Here is a 19,898-nt window from a genome sequence, read left to right as displayed (position 1 = left end):
TCTTGTTTTTGAAACTTGCAATATCATTGTTGAAAACTTTCTCTGGTATAGGTACTACATACTGACTTTCACATGCACTGAAATACAACAGCAGTGAAGAAAGGCAGCAAAACCCAGTAACGTATATTGTGGAAAGCCTGATGGTGATAAAATACTTTAACACATTTCCCAACACCAAGTAAGAAACCCTATCCTGTAAAGCTAGTTATATGCACAAAGAATACATGGAGGTGAAAAAGAGAAAGTGTAAACTAAACTAAGAGAAGCAAAATAGAAAAAAAAATACTTGTAACAGCATGACAGCAAAAGAAATATTTCACAACAGCACCATCAATATACCATAATTCCAAAAGTGGTCACCACAGGAGGAAATGTTTCCACTAGCAACTAGTATTACTTGACAAAATTACATTTCATCACTGACAAAATTTCTTTAATGCACTATTTAAAAGTCACAATGCTGATCTGCCTTCTCCTCCTGCCCCTCCTTTCCTTCCCCCACTGTAACCCCTATTGCCATTAATATATTTGGCTGATCAAACATAACCACACAGCACAAGAAGTCAACCACCCAGAACAGGATGAATGACAGTAGAGCTGCTCTGACCTGCATTTAAGAACCTGAATGGCTCAGAACATTAGAACAACATATGATACCCCCTGATCTTACTCTAAGATACTGGAAGATGCCAAAGTACCATGTGTAAGTTTCTTGGACAGAATAAACATAATACAGCAGAACTCCTTTTTTTAATTGCAGCATTTACTGAACTGCTAATCATACCTTCTCCAGAGTAATATTCAGTTGGCACAATATTTTCATCCCAAATAATCTTCTCTGTGGGATAGAGAGGCATCTGGTTGAGCTGCTGAATTTGAGATATTCGTCGCTCATGACGGGAAACCTAAAGAAAGGAAGCATTTCAAACTTCTGAGTCAAAAAGGAATAATAAAGATACTTTTGAAACAGAAACAGACAATAATTCATAAGGTGATCACTCGAGTTTTCTCCACCAATATTTTTCCAATTAAATACTTTCATATAACTAAATGTACACAGTGACATCAGAAGATGAACAAACACATAGTCCAACTACTGGTCATAGTACAAGAGTCAAACAATCCTTTGCGTATTCAGGAGATCAAAAAAGTCACAACAGAACTGAAAATACTCAGTCAAGGCTCAGCAGAGAATCAACTTCAAATAAAACTTACTTTACCTTCCATTAAAAACATGGTCATACTAACGGTCCAACTAATACTACTCATTCAGTAACAGTTAGTCTTTGTTTGCTCTTTGGGACACAAAAAAATCTATCCAATACTATCATATGTTATCTGATCAAGTATCTTTCCATGGCAGCCATAGGCATATCACTACCCTCAATACCTTAGAAAACCACAATTTTTAAAGAAATCAACAACCACAAAACAAACTCACGAATGAGATTTTAAAAAACAACTATGGTATTCTAATACTGATATCAAACTAGAAGCCTACAGTAGGATTGCTAGATCTTGATTGTCCAAAAAACCATGATGTGGATCAAACAATATTTCAAATTGGTTTGAAATAGGTACTGTATATCTAGATCTAAAAAGAGGTACTGTATATCTAGATCTACTTTACCAGATCTTTTTGTTTTTAAATGGGACAAAAACTTTTTCAGAAGAACTCAAAACTGTTTCCAAGGTTCTCCTTATTGCCTTAAAAAACACACATTAGTTTCTTATGGAAACTATATTTATGAATAGGCATTTTCGAATACTTAATTCATATTGTTTTAAACCCCATCTTAACATACCAATTACTGCAACAACACTGCTGTGGTTCACAAAACATTCTAAATGACTACTCTGCTGCAGTGTAGCTGCTGGAAGTAGCTAAGCCTTGAGTTTTCAATAGAAAAAGTGCATGGAGCATTAATGATGCTTTTACCAGCAATTCCAGCAGAAACTCCTTCTCGTAGCTCGTGTCCTCCCCCTCGGCCAGCGGCGGCAGCAGGCACAGGTACGACGCCACCTGGTGGAGAACGTTGGAGCTGCACAGAAAAGGAAAACAAGGAGCCTCTTGTCACACTGAAACCAGAGAGAGAACTTCCAGCAGCTGCTTTTTCCTTAAAGAAAACTCCGGCAGTCTGATTCCACCAGAGCTACACAATTACAAATCAGGCTTTTAAGTGAAATTTTTGTATAAGGCGTAAGCTGAACCTCTCACCTACAATAAACATGGCAAGGGGTAGATATTTTTGTATTGTTTCAAGACCTGATACAGAAGCAAGCAACAAAGCATACACTGCCTCTGTCAAAATACATACTGCTATCCTTTTATTCACAGCATTTACCATATAGTACAGTTAATACAGTGGCATGCTTTCATGATTTCTGTTGTAGTTCTTCTGCAGAACAGAGTAAAAAAAAATAAACTAAACAAGTTAGAGGTTAAGTACTGGCTATGCACATGAGAAATCAGAAGGAAAAAAAGGCTGGAAATTTGTAAAATTTAATCATACTGAGAACCAAGAATTTCAATTTCAATTTGCTAACTTACCTAAGAGGTCCAAATAACTTCACCAGTGCATCACGAGTATCTACTGCAGCTACATTTGAGAGTGCAAAGTCATATAACTCTGGGAAATGTGCAAATGCTGCTCTCTGCAAAAGATCCATGCATGAAAAGTGGATGTAAGTGTATTAATCAAATGATTTAATAACAGTTAAAAAACTTAGAAAAAAGCACGGTTTCTTCTGGTTCACAACATGAGTCACTCTATGGATCCTACCAGGACAGAAATACAAGCCAGATTAAATCTCCATTTTTCTTAACACCATCACTTATTCCTCTGCTTCTGACACAGTATCTTCCTTATTTCACCCTTCAAACAGCATTTGTTGTCATTAAAATAAAACATAAGGGAGCAGATACATAGCTTTGCAGGCAACTAAAAAAAGCCAGGAACAAGTTTAACTTAACCATGCTTCCTCGAATTGTTCTGCAAGGGACCACTGTAGGCACATGTGCACACTGATCTTGAGGAAATGCTGCCACCTACTGCATCCCCACAGGGTCCTACAGCATTCTGCTTTCCCCTTCTTAACAGACTTAACAGGAACAGTTCATTTTGGTAACACAAGGTCAAAAATGCTGATGTTTTGCTAGAGTATATTATTTAGTCATAGTCACATCCACCACGCTGAAGCATTACACGTCTTCAATTGGTACAGGCAGCCAAGCTAAAGCTATTCCTGTAAATCAAGAGGGAAATAACCTCATGCCTATTCCAGATGCAAATTAGACTAGAACAGCAAAACCAAATCCTCTTTCCTAAGCACTTCACCCTCTACTTACCTGTAGAGAAGTAATTCTGTCATAGTGAATTGTAGTCATCTCATTCTCTGTCAAAGCATTTCCAGTCTGATCATTGATTTCAAAGCCAGTGTAGAATTTGAGCATATCTAAAAGCTGAGACATCATCAATATAAATTAATGGATTATTGTTATAAGAGACACCCTACAAACACTACCATAGTTCAAGAGGACAAATGCAAAAACAAGAACTCTTCAAAGTTCTAGAAGGACTGGACTAAGGAGTGGTATCTTAATTTTATACTTGGCTGATGCACAAAATAGTTTCTGGTAGGTATCTCATCTGCAAGCCATCAAAATTTCTGTATAGTCCACATGCAATATGGTTTCTTGATATACAAGGACTTGAAATTGAAACTGATGACAGTAAGGTGATCTAGCCAGAGGCTGTCATTGAACCCAACTTACAGCTTTCTGCTACCAAAAGGGAGAGGCCCTGTGACCTTTTGCCCTCTCTAATGGCAGGTCTGAAGTTCATCTGACCTTTCAATGGGATTATTTAACTTGAAGGAAGAAAATTATTCAGATGTGCTGCTGCCTTTCTGTTCCATCAGTAATGACCCTCAGAGAAAATGAGCAAGTAGCAGAGATGGGGGACAGCAAGCAGCAGGAAAAGCAGCTGTGATGCAGGAAAGGGACAGATCTTCACATCCTGCCATATAAAAACCAATGTACTAGTTATGAGTGAGTAAACTGAAGGACAAGTGTGAAAAACAGTGCACTGAAAACAGTGTGAAGTCAAAATGAACAAGAGAACAATGCAGTGGTGACAACTTCTGCTATGTGTGTGGTAAAGCATGCCAGAAGCTGCACTGCTTTCTAGATTTTTAAGAACTTCTCAAAATCAGAAGCAGAAATATTACTCTGCTCTTGTGAGAGCCCACCTGGAGTACTGTGTCCAGCTCTGGGGTCTCCAACACTAAAAAACCTTGTTGGAAAATGTCCAGAGTTTACTTTAGGGCTGAAGCATCTCTTCTCTAACAACAGGCTGAGAGTTCAGACTGCACAGCCTGGAGAAGAGAAAGCTCCAGGGAGACCCTGTAGCTTCCTTTACAGTATCTAAAGGGAGTTACAAAAGGATGGAGAATGACTTTTCACAGGACATGTAGTCATAGGACAAGAGGGAATGGCCTCATACTGAAGGGCAGTTTTAGATTAGACAGTAGGATAAAACTTTTCACAGTGAGGATGGTGAGGCACTGGAACTGGGTGCCCACAGATGCCCTATCCCTGGAGGTGTTTATGACCAGGCTGGATGGGACTCTTGAGTAACCTGATCCAGTGGAAAGTGTCCCTGTCCATGGCAGGGGCATTGGAATGGGATGATTTTTAAGGTCTGTTCCAACCCAAGCCATCCTGTGATTCCATGAAATGTATGAAATGCTATGTGAGTAGTCACACACATAGGTACAGGTAAGAAAATAATACTGTGTGAAAGATTTATTTAAACATGTAGTTTGCATCCAAACAAAAGCCTATCTTTAATAAAAAGAAACCAACTGCAGCATTCAGAAAAAAAGGGAATGAAAAAGTTCTTTCCAAGAACTTTGTATCTCACCTGGCAGAAGAGATGACCTTCTTTTTCCCTTTTAGCAAGACTAGACAGGTAACAGTGAACAACAAGATGGGAATCATCCAACACTGTATTAAACCAGCGCCGTGTGGGAAGCAAAGCCTGTGGTAAATAACATCATGTTAACACAAGCAACTCCTCAGAAAGTAAGAAATCCTGGCTTCTCAGGGTTTTCCATTTCAAGAAGGCATATTAAGATAGATTGCTGCAGGTATTTGGATATTTAATACCCTCACAGAGGTATTAAAGCAGCAGTTATGCATGCCAAGAGACAGGGCTTATGCAGGTAATCTGCTATGAACAGTCCTTTATGTAATGGGGAGCATGGCACAAACTTGCCATGAGTGAGAATTCCTCCTGCCAGTCAAAAATTAAATAAAATAAAGCAATTATTATACTACTAAGTGTCTACAGAACGTTTGTGTGCTACAAATGATATGTCAAACTGCTTCAGCATTGTTTTAAATGTCTGTTTTCTACACTAATTTAATGAATTTTAAGCTTGAGGTCCTTAAAATTGCCAACTGCTTCTTCTAAATATGACAGGGTATCTTCTTTTCTTTGAAAAATACTCCAGTATTTTTCAAACCTTGAATAACAAAAATAGAGATCTTTCCTTCTCAATGTAAATAGATTAAGCTGGTATGAGTAGCAACTGTTGAACAGCATGCAATAGAAGACCACAACAATTTAAGAGAAAAATTAGCTGTTCTTGACAGAATTTGGAAAGCCAAAAAGCATCAGAATGATGTTTAGAACTAAGACGAATCTGTAGTAGAAGATGTTGATTGCCCCGCACAATAATTACAAAAACAAAGTCATAAAACCATAAGAAGTCTCCATTGAATGACTACTTTCGACTTCTCAAATCACCAGTTTTGATGGCAGTGTATGCACTGTAATATGAAACAGTAACAATCTGAAAAAGGCTTTAATGCAAGTAAAAAGAGCCCATTAACACAATACATGCTATAAAGGCAAAAAGACTTGAATTTACAGCTAATTTCTCATTTGCTTGTTCCAGTCACTTTATTAACCTGTCTGAATTTAATCTTCCTGTAATACCTAGAGAGAACCAATCTTAAATGTGCTGCTTCTAAGCATTTTAAGTCAGACAGACTTTAGTTCACCTTCCAACATGTTTTCTCTTACCAGAGTATATTACATACATAAGAGAGCAAGCTCTAATTTAAATTATTCAATCTATTGCAACTACAAGCACGGACTACTTCAGTGATTTAACAGTGAGCCTGCAGAAATTCACCACAAAGGCATTTTAAAGTTCCCTATGATACTGCTTCAGAAAACTCTTATTTCACAATGCCTTCTGAATCTGAAGTTACTCTAAATAAGTAATTACTCATGCAAGAAATTGCAAATGAATGCCTTTTAATACTGGTGCTGTGGTGCTTAAAACTGTCTCACTTCCTTGGTATCTGCTGAAAAACTTCACAAAACCTTGCTCCACACCTTATTACTCTAACAAACTGCAGATTCCCTGACCTGGTACTTCTAAATAACGAACTCTAGTCAAATAGGAATAATTTGCATTTCAGACTACTGCTGCTTTCTGGGATTTAACCCAACAGCACAAAAGAGTCTTTAAGTGACCTGTTATGCACTGGGAAGAATAATTCGGAATTATTCCTATCAGATTAAAGCATTACACATTTTCAGAAATGGCCAGTATTACTACCTCTATTCCAATTAAATCCTCTTCATTAAGCACTTTAGGATCCTAGCTTTGTCTGCTGGCTTATCAACATTGTTGGTCAGCTCCCAATATGGATGCAATGCTACAACCTCTTATTTACAGATGGAAAATCACTTTTAAACAACCACATGCACAGCTGTGACATAATCCCCTCCTATTTGGAATAAGGCTGTAATAATTCCTTTATGCACTTCAACCCTAGAAAAGTACACCTGGAAACTGGCTGAATCCATTTAAAAACTTACCTCAAGGTCTAGCATGAGTTCAATAAACCTCTCACAATAATGAACTTTGTCCATAGAAATAGGACCTAGATAAAAAAATTTAAAAATTTAAATTGTTCCACATCACAATATACTTACACTTAAAGAATTCCTTAAAAACAAAATACATGGTACAAATATAAAAATATTAATTTTAAACTTGTTAAAAGCTGATTAAAACATTATTCTCTTTTTGAAAAAATCCTTTCTTATATTAAAAATTCTTCTCATTAACAACAAAAGAGTAACAGAACCAGAATTTCAGGAGTGATTTTAACTGCTTTAAAAAACCTTGAATGCAAAAATGCTCACTTCCATGAGGTATCACTTGCCCACTGTGTTTGTTAAGAACTTTTAATGCCAGGTACTCAAAAATACATTTTTTAAAGCTGCAAACAAGATGTGAGCAAAAGACCTTGACCATATTCAAAGGTACTCAGAGGTGACTACTAAGGGGCCTTTAGAACCAAGTCAAATCACACCACATCTCCCTTAATGACTTTGCAACTCTTATAGCCTTCAAAGAAAGGTTGAAGGTAATCTTCCCAAAACAAGTTTAGCATAATTAGGAAAACAGAAGGGACAAGCATCCTTTCTGTGGAAGCCACATTACAAAATTTACAGCTCAGGTAAGCGCTGAAGTTTGCTAAGAGTTTAAAAGAAAAAGTAGAACTCTGGGAACTGATTTCACCCAAATTGTGCTGTGCTTAGAACATAATAACCCTTTTTTTGTTAAAAGGCTAACACCTTCCTCCACAAACACTTTTTCTTTCTAAATCAGGCAAGGAGATAATTTTGCTTGTCACAATGACTCAAGAGCAGTCAAATCTTACAGAATTTCACTTCACTTAGGCTTTTGTTCTTACTGTAAATCAACAGTATGAACAGACAGAGCCTTATGATATCCATTTATACCACCTATTTAATAAGGCACCTAAGTAGGTATGAAATGCTTTAAGGCTCTAAGCACACATTAAAGAATATCAGTTCCCAGAAATTTTGTTTTTAGTAAGTACATACTGAATAGAAAGAGGTTTAAAGTAGCTATTTACTGTTTAATTTTTTAAGTATATACAGATTTGAATATTCATTTTGATATGAAATCCATGCAGACAAGCACAGTGGTCACTACAAGCCTCACCTGAATAAGGTCCCCAACCTCAGGCTGATATCCTAAGAACTAGTTGCTTCAGCAACACAAGAAGATTTTCACACAAATTACCAGATAACAAAGTAACATAAGAAACAGTTACCTGAGACAGGTATTGACTTTAGAACAGAAATGAACTTCTGAATGAGCTGTGAAAGAAATCTTCTCTCTCGATATGCTCTAAAATTGGACATATGACAAAAATAATTAATACTCCTTAAATGCAGACCAGAAGTAGATTGTAGCTTTCACTAATATAAAGTTAGCTGCTTCAAAATTATTATACTGATAGTAGGTTGCTTTGAAACACACCTAAACTGTTTAGATGGTAAGTTTCTCTCTGCACTCAGGAAGACAGATTGGCAGCCTACATTTTTAGGCAGAGAAAGTGATTAACAACCTATGCTTCTTACTGTGTCAAAGAGAAGTCAGTCCCCTCCTACACCTTAGAACATTGCAACACAAAGGCATTGGAACATTTAATTTTGGTGAGATAGATACAGATTTATTGAAATACTTGCATAAGCTAAGAGCAAAACACTTGCTAAAGGTCACGAGAAAAAGTGAGTAGCTACATGAATATTCTTTCATGCTTTCATCCTTGAGTTTTAAGATTTGATATCACAAATTCACTGACCAAATAAAATATAAAGTTCTATAACAGTATTGCATAAAGACTACTGAAAAACAGAACAGCACCAGGAGACCAGTTTATGATCAAGCCTCATTGGCAAAGGTTTTCAAAATACACCTTTTTCATTGAAACAATTTATTTTAGCTGAAACACAATGAATGCATTAAGGAAAAAAGGATTCTGTACATACTGCATTCTTGATTCTTCATCCATTTTTGCATCATTTTTCTTAATTAGATTCCAGAATTTTTTTAGTTTTGGTGTCTTTTTCAACTCTTGTTCCAATCGATTCTGAAATGTTAAAATTATATTCAGTTACCAAGGAACCTTATTTTCATGAGATAAAAACACAGTCCAGTCTTTTTATTGAAAAAAAGAAAAAATATATAACAAACTGAAGTAAAGAGCTGTCTCTGGCTATTCTCACTAAGTATCACTGTGAAACAAAAATGTAATAATGCAAGAGAGTCTAGCCATGACTAGATGTCAACTCCACTGCCTCCCTGTGACCTCATGGCCTTGTCTACAAATTACAGCTTGAAGAAGCTGTAAACAACAAAGCTCAGTTTTCTGAAAAATTACATAAAAAACATTATTACAGGGAAACTTGTAACAAAAAGAAAGAATTTAGCAAAGCATACAAAAATGTAATTCCATAGAAACACTGTAAATATTAGAGTTCCTCAACACTATTCCATGAGAATTTACTGTAGAGGATTTGGACACTGCCTAGAAAGCTGCTCTGCCAATTAACAGTGTTATGCTTACAGGTTGTAGAGCCATCCACATGGGTAAGGAAATCAGCTGCTGCACTTGTCCTCTGATCAAATCCACTTCCTGTTAGAAAGTTACAGATGATAAAAATTTTTAGAACATTCTTATGTTTTCTGACATGCCTGTCTTACAAAATACATCTATGTACTAATCTAACAAAAATATTTATATTTTTTTATCAGATTTCACAACTTCCTACAGGAAACTATAACCCTACCCAGTGACACCTCTGTATTTTTGGTACTTTTCATGAAGTCTGTCAGTTTTTAACACTTCACCAGGGGACCCATCCATTCAAGTATTTTTAAGACAAAAGCTGCTGAGAACTGATGATCCTTCTTCCATCATTTCTTATTCTTGAACTCACCCACTGTGCTTTCTCTAGTTGTTTTTAAGCTGTTCTTTGTCTCCTGAAGCCCTTAATTTATCAAGTTTCTCTCACTTCTTCTAGACTCTTCCCATGGTCTGAAACAAGTAATTTTCTCCATCTCAGTTCAAATGTGCTCTCCCCAACTATAACTATGATGTGGATCCACAAAGTTTTCCTTCTTTCCTGAGCTACTGAAAAATTTCAATTGACATCTTAAGTATGTCTTCATGGACAAATACTCCATTCTCAGCATTCTGAAACTTCAAACTTCAGTGCTCTTCACTAAAAACACTACTGTGATTATTTCATTCTGCCTTTCACAAAGAAGGGCAGCTTCTAATAACAGTGTGCTTTTACAGGCACATTTTCAACAGCTTCCCTATCATGTAATATTAGAAATGTGCTCTACAAGAAGGATTCTGTAGTCACCATCACACTATTTAAAATGAAGATGCATTGTACCACGGCCACTACAGAAAAATACTATCTCAATAAACTAAACACATAAAGTTCAAGATGGTTACTGGCTCCCAAAATCATTCCTAATCCCAAAATCAACTAATCCACTTTCTATGTTGTTTTGTCTGAGAGACAAGTTATATTTGTGCAGACCCAGATTTTGGATAATACACCCCACACGAAATGTAAGTAAGGATGAAGCCCAGTAGCAAGAGAGGTTAAAGAGCACTGCTTCATATAACAGGTAAAGTGTTCTACCTGCTTGCTACTTAGGATCTTTAACTCTGTTTTAACCATAGATTGAGAACACAAGTTGGTCTAATGCTTTCTTAAAACTAACTCAGGAAAACTGCAGATAAAAATTGTATCTAAACCTGGTTTCAAAAGTGAAAAAAGCCTCACTGTATTTCTCAATAATTAATGGAAATAATTTTTGCGCTATTTCTTAGGCAAACTAAAAATTGCACAGTAGTAAATTACTGGGTTTAAATGTAAAGCACCTTTTTAAATATAAATACATACATTTTACAGTACCATTTTTAATACAAAAATTTAAATTAAATCCTGTCTTTTAATTGTCTAACTGCCAATCCTTCAGCTGCAAGTCTCATCTATGACCTTATGTCAGAGAAAAGCAAATGTGTAGAGAGACATAAGTCAGAGTCAAAACAGAGGGTAAAAGCCCTCTGGTACTGTGCTCTCCTTAAATCAGAATTTTGCTACATCTGCCTTGTAAGAAGAAACTGCTCAAACTAAACTGCTACAAACACAAAACAGCATAAACACACTGGAAATATGTACAGTTGCTTTTAACATACCAAACTATTGAAGCAGTGATCAAGGAAAAGCAGCAGGACTGTCTGTTCATGCAGAGAGTACTCACTCTCATTTTCGACCAGCGATGCTTCCAGTATGCGTTTGAAAAAGAAAGGAAAATGTTCTGGCCTTTTTTTGAATGTCTAGGAATAGAATAGGAAGGTAATTTTGAGTCAGGTTGATAGAAATAATTTCAATCTTCATTCACATAACATAGCTGAAGTTCTCTAAATCCCTTTAAATCTATGAAAGAAGGGATTGTTTTTTTTCATTTTCATTTATTCCAGCCAGGCAGCACAAGCAAAACAGACTAATGATATCCTTCTGACAAGGGATCCTCCCCCTCTACCTTCTGCATAGTCTAAGAGTGATGCACAGGACAAACTAAACAAGAAGCACTGGTGAAGTCTTGTGGGAATGCTCACCTCATGATGGCACAGAAATACTCTAACATTTCCCAGCTAGAAGATAAATGGTAGGTTTTGGCCAAAGCTATGGCAGCTCTAAGTGATGTGCAAAGAGTGAGCAAGTAAAAACCACCAGGGATTAATTATGGTCCTGGAACTTCCATTGAGCTACCTGAGCAGGAAAAAGACAAACTGAACAATCACCAAGATAAAGTAGTTCCTTTACAAGGGCAGTCATGTACCAAATAAGTTTAACTAAGCTGCTTGGAACACACGTGCACCTGTCATTTTACTTTTAATACATATGCCAGAAGAAAAGCACATAGATAACATACAACCAAGTTATTAATCCTTTGTGCTTTGCCAACACTCAAGTATTGGCACACACTTGAAGTAAGTGTGCTTCTGAAACAATGCCAGCAAAGAATGCATAACTAGGCTTCTGTTGTTGAGATGGCCTGTAAAACCTGGATTGTTTGTAGAAACATTAAATAATTTCTAAACCTATTATTATCAAAAAAAAAAAAAACACCAAAACAAAAAGCCCCCAAAAACTCCAAACAAGCAATATACACTAAACAAGAGTAAGACATTATTTAAGTATAAAGCAAAAAAGGTAGAAACCAGTATGCACATGTTTTAAGCAAGACATTATTGGATAATACATTAAGACTTTCAGTGGTGCCTTCTTGAATATACAGATATAGAAATCCTTCTTTTTCCTTCAATATCAGAACAAGAACTTCTCTGTAAATACCCAACCTCTGTCAAGTAGCAAAAAAGCAAATGCTGGTGATAATGTTTGGCATCTCACAGCAGAACCAAGGACTTTCCCACCAGAAGGAATCAAGTAATTTTTAACATGTTGATTCCCATCTCCAAAAGAGAACACAAAGTTTGAAACACCATATGAGGTGTTCCAGCTGAGGCACCATTTCCTTTTAACACTACAAGTTCTTCTACCTTCTGTCACTGTAAGTGAGCATGCTGTAAAAGCTGCAACTCGTGGATCAAAGTCAATTCTAGCTGCAATTGAAATCAGTTACCTCCCACGCAGGGACATTCTCTCTGAACTTCTCATTCACCATACAGCAGATTGACATTAAATATGCCTTACTGGACACCTCTGGAGAATAATTCATCCACAGGTAATTTTCAAGGTACTGACTGTGAAGAGATAAAGAGTATTTCATTAGTTGCAGCCACCCACATAATCTGTCACTCATTTAAAAAGCAGTTATCCACAAGGGGTTTTCTTCCCTCCTTCCCCCGAAAGCCATCTTCATAGTTTGTGAGTAGTTCCTCAAGTTACCTCTCATCTAGGTCACTGAAGCAATACTTGATAGACAGTAACTGATGACACTAACAATGTTCCCAGAAGGACAGGAACCTCTAACTCTGGGCTATTGCTGACATACAAACTCTAGAAGTCAATTGCATGCCATTTCTGTAATTTACATTTTCTCTTCTGCACTTTTTCTAATTAGGATGCAAAAAACTGAGGGAAGTTTGTCCTCTTGTAGTTACTGGTACTAACTTAGGGACTTGAGCCTTTTTGAAACAAAGAATGTACCTCAAACAAAAAACATCTCCTATTTTTTCTTAAGATTTGAGAGTTAAAAGAACCAGAACATAAAATATTGTGGTTAATATACATTAACCATTAACATTATAAAATAACATACTGATAATATTTATTTTACATTTTTTTAGACATACTCTGTAAGCTCTTCCAGGAAAGTCTGAAGCAGCTGTAAACTACTGTTTAAATAGACTTCCATCCTTTTTCAAGAGAAGAAAATGTTAATGATGCTGTTGTAGCACAATCTCTTTTTAACCTCTTAGTAAGAGACATAATCCAAAAAGCTCCGATTTCAGTGAGTTCTGAGTTAAGACTTAATGATACATTCCAAATTATAGACCCAAGTTTTTCACTTATTTCATTCATACTCTCTTTCTCAGTGCTCTACTTACACTAGAAATTAAGTGTCACAAAACAAGACACTCTGAGATGTCACTCACATTTATGGAATTACTTCCTCTTTAAACTAAGCTCTCCTCACTTAATTTTCCACAGTACACAATTCAAGGCCTTACAAAGTATGAACAAATCCACTACCTTCAAACTGTCTTACTGCCCTGCATTTGCTTCTCACCTTTACAGGTTCCTATGAAAATGTAACTCCTAATTTGCCTCCCATTAGCTTACCTGAATTCAAGAAGCATTATCTTTCTAATCGCAAACCTAAAAAGGAAAAATTAACCAATTAACACAGGAAAGAAAGCCTCCCACACACAGCTGCATGGAAAATGACTATATTTTCCCTTATTTCATTATATAAGGAGGCTTGTAGAAATACTCAGGAATTATTTCTGTCCTGACATTTCCATGCAATAGCAACCACTTGAATGCAGAAGCAACTGCTGTAACACTGGAAATGCTAAAGTTCACAGATATTCATTAAGCAATTAAATTTACATTTTAAAGAGATTCATGTAGGTCTTTTAAATATGAAAACACCACTTCTAATAGCCTTGATGATATAAACTGCTAGCGGATGAGAGTGTCTCCTGGAAAACTGCAATTACATATTTAATCTGTTCACAATGGTGTTTTTTTCTTAGAGACTAGCAATGGAAATTTGCTTTGACTCCATATGACAAATTCTTAGATTGTTTTCATAGAGGAATAATAAAGAGAACTCTCTGCAGAGCTCAATCTTCCCCAAAAAGCTCCAGCTACAGTTACACCTCTTTTCTGCACAGAGAGCTGCAGAATGCAGTGTAACTTGGATTCATCTCCCCCATCTAACAGTACAATTCATTGACACCCCTTTCCCTTCATGGTAACAGCAGCCAGAACAGAGGTGGAAGCTAGAGGCAGTGCACTCTGCAGCAGTTTTTTTCTTTACATTCCTTTGTGACAAATGAAGAGATCGGCCTTCTATAACCACCACAACAAAACCAACATAAAAGACAACACACTACCAAGGAAAGGGCCTGAAAAATACTAACTACAACCATCACATTTAAGGTTTATGGGCTTAGAAACTCTCTTGTTACCACATTCAGACTTTCAAATATCATAATGGTTAAATTACGTAAATGCACTTGAGAAATTTTCATCTGATATATATATATATATATATATATATATATATATATATAGGTGAGTTTGAAAGTATTCTATCAAACATTAGAAACAACTCCAACAAGGATAATGTTGGAATGGTTGTAAATAAGACAAAGCAACTGGTGTACTTACTTTGACCTGACAATTTCTTTTGTATATACATCTTCAATGACCTATGGAAAAAAAAAATTAAGAGAATTTTATATACCCACTAACACAATTCAAAATGCACTAAGACATTTTATTCTGAATAGCCTACAAATTAACTGCATGCTACAGCATACTTCCTAACAGTGCCTACATTTATAAACTACAAATACATTACAAATTACAGTGTCTCAAGCAACAGGTGACCTTCCAAGCAGTCTCCTACAGTCTCATATAAAATAAGCAACACTAAATATTGGCACATCACAGATTGGTTGATCCTCATTCCTTTACAGCCCCAATGAAATTCCAGCAGAAGTAATTACCTTTACATCAAAAGACAATGTTTTCTTCACATGTGGAGCCCAGTATTTATTTGCTAACTGCACAAGGGAAAAAAAAAAAAAAAAAAAGAAAGGTTAAATACATACATTTTCATGTCAATGATACAACATCTCTACAACATATTCCATCCCCAAACTTTATTTCACTAGTATCTCGCTTAATTTCAGCTTATGCTAACTACAAGTAACAAAATTACGGTTTTTAACAGCAAAGCTTATCAACCATTTAAGGCTGATAAGCACTGCTGTTTATAGGCTTTTATGCCTAAACCTCTTTCAATAGAAATGTGATTCTTTGGAAAAATTTCAGATGCATAGGCAGCCATCTAACAAACATTTCCTATTCTTAACTTATGACTATCAAATCCATCCAAAATAAGCCATGATCTTTCAGGAACTGCCAATCCCAAATGGCTAATGATTATGCTTCCTTGAGGAACCTGACAAGTAACTCGAGGTTCTATTTAAAAGCCTGGCATTCTAAGGCTCTTTGCTGCAGCCATCACTTCACCAATATTCCTGAGCAATGACGACAAGAACTTCCTATGTAACTTTATTCAAGCTTCTTAATGCTCTGGAAGAGGTAGGAGAGCAGATTTCCAAGAAAAAAAAAAAAAAAGAAAGAAAAAAAGAAGGAAGGAAAAGAAGATTTGTAGAAAATCGCTTAGAACTTTAACCAACAAAGAACTCGGCAGCTTTTCACACATTAAGACATGCCTTACAGCGATGCGCAGGGTATAGCACTGACGGGTTTGGTAGCGCTGCTTTGTAAATCCCGCTGGTCCGGAAGCGCCGGGGGAAATACCCTCCGGTACACCACAGAGCCGTACACCCCTCCTCAGCTGCGACCAAGCGAGACCCCGTCCCCATCACCCACGGCCTGCAAAGGCTATTTAAACACCGGGGCGCCGTCGCCGCCAGAATGTCCCTCCGAGCCCCGGCGGCGGCCGCGGCAGAGGCGGCCCGGAGGCGCCGCCGGCCCTACCTGTGTCACGTACTCCGCGTTGATCTGCGACACCGTGGGCGCCACGATCTTCTTCGGCGGGGCCGAGGACGCCGCCGTCGCCGCGGCCGCCGCCATGGTGCCGCCGCTGGAGCCGCCCGGCACAGGCCCTGGAGCCCCGGCGCTGCCAGCCCGGGCCCGGCCGAGGGAGGGACCTCCGGGCCGGGAGCAGCGGAGGCGGGAACGCTTCCGGGGCCAGGAGCGCTGGAGCGGCCGCGGGGAGGCGGGCGGCGGCCGCGCCATCTGCTGCTCCCTCCGTGCCGCTGCAGCTCCCGCCTGCACCATAGCTCCCGCCTGCACCACAGCTCCCTCCCTGCACCGCCGCTGCTCCCTCCCTGCTGCTGCAGCTCCCTCCCTGCACCGCTGGTCCCTCCCTGCCGCCGGCCGGAGTACAGGAGTCGGTGTTGAAAGGCTGCGGGAAAAGATGAAGGAGGCTGTCAGCGCACGGGGTTGGTGCCACATTTGGCTTTCCCAACACTTAGGGAGATTCCTTCTATTTTATGTATCAGCTTTCTGTCCATCTAACGTGGAAAAAACACACTCTTTTTGATATCAAACAGTTGCCACTGACTCCTCAGCGTGGGTGAGCGCTCTGTCCCATCCACAGGCCCGTAATTAAGGCCTTTTACTTAAGAGTTGGGCAGGGTTATCCTTACGGGGTTGCATGCTCAAGAAAGTCAACAGCTCGGTAATGCTTTAGAATGGTTCGCAATTAACTTACTCTATTTGGTAAACTAATTAAGGAGGAAATTAATCAGACTCCCCAGGGAAGTTACTGTGCTTTGTTTCTGGGCTCATTATCCATCACCTGCCACTTGAGTACTTCAAACTTCCAGGCAGGTCCCATTGAAGTCTGTTTGAATATGACCTCCTTTGTTTTCATATCAAGGTGATCTCTATTTCGTTTCTTCAAGCAGAGGTTAAACTAAATATTCTTTTTGAAGCTGAATACAATGGGAATGGGAAAAAATAATGACAGTACCTTGAATAGCATCAGACAATGGCTATATTCAAATAAATATGCCTATTCCTGCCTATACTTTGGAGGATCCAGGAAGATGAAAACTAGTAAAATTTAAAATTTACAAAAGTACCAATAACAAGTTTTGTAAATGACGAGGATTGAAATTGAAGCTACAAAACAGTGATAATAAAGGACAAAGGAATGTAAGTTTATTACCTATAAATATAGGCTGAAAATAGGAAAGTTTCTGAACTGGCTTTCAGATGGAAACCAAAAGTTTGATTTGTGCTAAGATAGGAAAATTGGGAGAGGCAAATGCATTTTGGACTTTGTAAATTGTGTAAAAAAATCGTGAATTTTCTAGAACAGCCTTGCAAGGCTAACCTACATCTTCTGGTTATGATGGATCATCACACCTGGGTCAAAATCCACACATTTCCATATGTTATCAAAGCTGTGAAACCTCAAGGAGAAATCCACATTTACCTAAATTTTGGCATTTGGGTGTCCCAGTGAGGAGGTCAGTTGTCTTCAACCTCACTACAGTTAGTGTGGCAACAGAGATTCTGACTTCCAAAGGGCAAGTCAGAACTGATCTAAGTGCTCTCATCCTCTGAAGGAGCTTCTGATATCAGAAACTAATATTAAATGCCTAATGTTAGGCAGTAGGATTACATCCCTCAGTGAAAATGTCAAATCAAGTGACAAAGATCCTCTCCCTATAAATAATTATTAATTTTTTCTCTGTACAGGGTATTTTTAATTTAGAGAGTGCTGGGGACAGTAGGACTACAAATGAGGCAAAAGTATAAATTGGTGCTTTGGAAAAATGCATTGCTTTCATCCTCAAGAGCAGGGGAACCTTTAAAGAGTTGTGGTGAGGCCAAGCACCCAGTGTTGTACCTTTGTCCCCATCTGCAAATCTCATCCCAGCTCACAACTGTCTAATAAGACTGGTCTCTTGAATTCCTACGCTCAGTTTCCCCAGAGTGGAGGCACATCTTACACTTTCCACTCCAAACTCCTTTGTAACTGAGGAGAAATAAAATCCTGTACCCTGTCATCCCAGCAGCCTTCTGTGAAGTTCTCCATCTTTCTGTACTCACTGGCTTAACATGTCAAGAAAATCAAACATTCCTTTCAAAAACCTGTTAATTCATTAATGAAGACATGTATTATTTATTTCACATATTTGAGTAGATGCAGTTTTCAAGACTATTATTCATTTCTGGGCTGCATACAGTTCTGGTCAATTTATATTCCCTGCTGCTTTCTTACTTAATTGGCTCCTCTTGTTTTTGATGCTTCCCCTTCTGTATTATTGTAACCAGGAAAAATAACCTTTTCTCCTTTTCTTTGTAAACTATGTAAGCCAAGGTCATCAGTGAGCTGGCCATTGCTTTTATTTCAGTTATACTGTCCTGAGCACAGTTCCACCAGAACAGGAAGTACCTAGTGGTAATCAGCAGGGGTTGAGTTTATGTTCTTTGTTTTCTACCTTGTAGATTATATTTAATTCTTCCTAGAGCCACAGAAAATATTAATTCCTAGCAATGAAAATTCCAGACAATTAATAGATAAAGATTTCAAACATTAATTGATTTTCTTTACTGTTATAGGGTCATCAGTGAGGCATGACAAGTGAATTCAGCAGATTCAGCAGTGCCATAGATTCTGCAGGGCCATACTTCTGATGTAAACACTGTCTCACTTTTTGTTTGCCTATCACATGAAGATTTAGACTTCAGCTTCTTAGACATAAGCTCTGCTCTAAGATGCAGACTCTGTATGGATACCATCTTGAACTTTTGTATACTCTGGTGGGAAAGTTTGGTTCCAAAGCAGGTAAAAAATACCAGCACTGTGCTCAGCATGCAAAATGGCATTATCTTGCCCATTCTAGTCATCAATTTTTTTTTAAATTATGAACAGGCATCTTGTCTGGTGGACAACTGACTTGTTCTCCTCCAAGGAAGCATTCTGCCAGGACAGATGATTCCCCATGGGCCTCAGCCTGGTCACTGCAGCATGACAGCAGTGACTATTCCTAGCTCTTTGATCTGGAATGATGGGGTGGCTGCTATCACAACTTTACTGGCCAGGTGGCCAGGGGAGCAGATGTCTTCAATTCCATCTGACATAAGATGGAATTGAAGATATCAAAGCCTTCTTTCCAGGGTGAAGACTCTGTTCCCTCATAACTGAGGGCATACAACACCACTCTCTCATAAAAGAGCAAAGCAGCTGACTGACAGCAGCACTGTTGTACTGCCCCATCCTGCTCTCCCATCCAGGAGTTGTTTTGCTGCTGGTCCACCTGTACAGTTTCAAGCTAGGCATAAAGTTCCAGTACATGACCAAGGCTGTTGAGTCTTTGGCTTCAACTGCTTCTTGACACTGGGACCTGACAGATGGAGACTCTCCTTCCTTCCCAAATCATTGACTGTGGCTGTACTTCCCCTTTCAACAGCATTTTTTTCTCCTTTCTGCATATACTGAATACCCTTAGTGCTTCTTGGCCCATGTGTTCCATAAATCAGAGGCCAAGGGAAGTTTACATTCCCTTTTTGAAAGTGAGTCCTGAGTGTTCTGACAGCCATGCTCTGTGTGCAGAGAGACAAAAGCAGCTAAGTTTTGATGACTGAATTGTGCTTTCTCTGTGCACAACTTACAAATATTGAGGTGGTTTTTAGTAGAACAGTGCTTCTCAGGAAGGGGGTCAAAATACCTGGGATGCACCTCACTGCTCTATGGGCATGTGTTATCTGGCCTAATATCAT

The 19,898-nt window shown here is 38.2% G+C and overlaps 1 protein-coding gene across 1 annotated transcript in view; it reads right to left on the bottom strand.

The window, feature by feature from the left end:
* AQR (aquarius intron-binding spliceosomal factor) overlaps window positions 1-16,299 on the bottom strand; it is a 45,075-nt gene extending 28,776 nt beyond the window's left edge. Inside the window, exons 1-15 of the mRNA XM_050975197.1 lie at window positions 16,137-16,299; window positions 15,134-15,190; window positions 14,793-14,833; window positions 13,737-13,772; window positions 12,574-12,694; window positions 11,123-11,263; window positions 9,470-9,538; window positions 8,892-8,992; window positions 8,171-8,247; window positions 6,900-6,964; window positions 4,926-5,042; window positions 3,350-3,463; window positions 2,552-2,655; window positions 1,940-2,042; window positions 785-905 (exon numbers count right to left, since the gene is read on the bottom strand). Of these exons, the coding sequence (XP_050831154.1) occupies window positions 785-905; window positions 1,940-2,042; window positions 2,552-2,655; window positions 3,350-3,463; window positions 4,926-5,042; window positions 6,900-6,964; window positions 8,171-8,247; window positions 8,892-8,992; window positions 9,470-9,538; window positions 11,123-11,263; window positions 12,574-12,694; window positions 13,737-13,772; window positions 14,793-14,833; window positions 15,134-15,190; window positions 16,137-16,232 (1,363 nt within the window). The 5' untranslated portion in view covers window positions 16,233-16,299. The remainder of the gene's footprint in view (window positions 1-784; window positions 906-1,939; window positions 2,043-2,551; window positions 2,656-3,349; window positions 3,464-4,925; window positions 5,043-6,899; window positions 6,965-8,170; window positions 8,248-8,891; window positions 8,993-9,469; window positions 9,539-11,122; window positions 11,264-12,573; window positions 12,695-13,736; window positions 13,773-14,792; window positions 14,834-15,133; window positions 15,191-16,136) is intronic.
* Between the last annotated feature and the right edge of the window lie 3,599 nt (window positions 16,300-19,898).

The sequence above is a fragment of the Serinus canaria genome, chromosome 5 (genome assembly GCF_022539315.1).
Source record: "Serinus canaria isolate serCan28SL12 chromosome 5, serCan2020, whole genome shotgun sequence".
Taxonomy (NCBI): domain Eukaryota; kingdom Metazoa; phylum Chordata; class Aves; order Passeriformes; family Fringillidae; genus Serinus; species Serinus canaria.
This window is presented reverse-complemented; position numbering and strand designations above follow the sequence as displayed.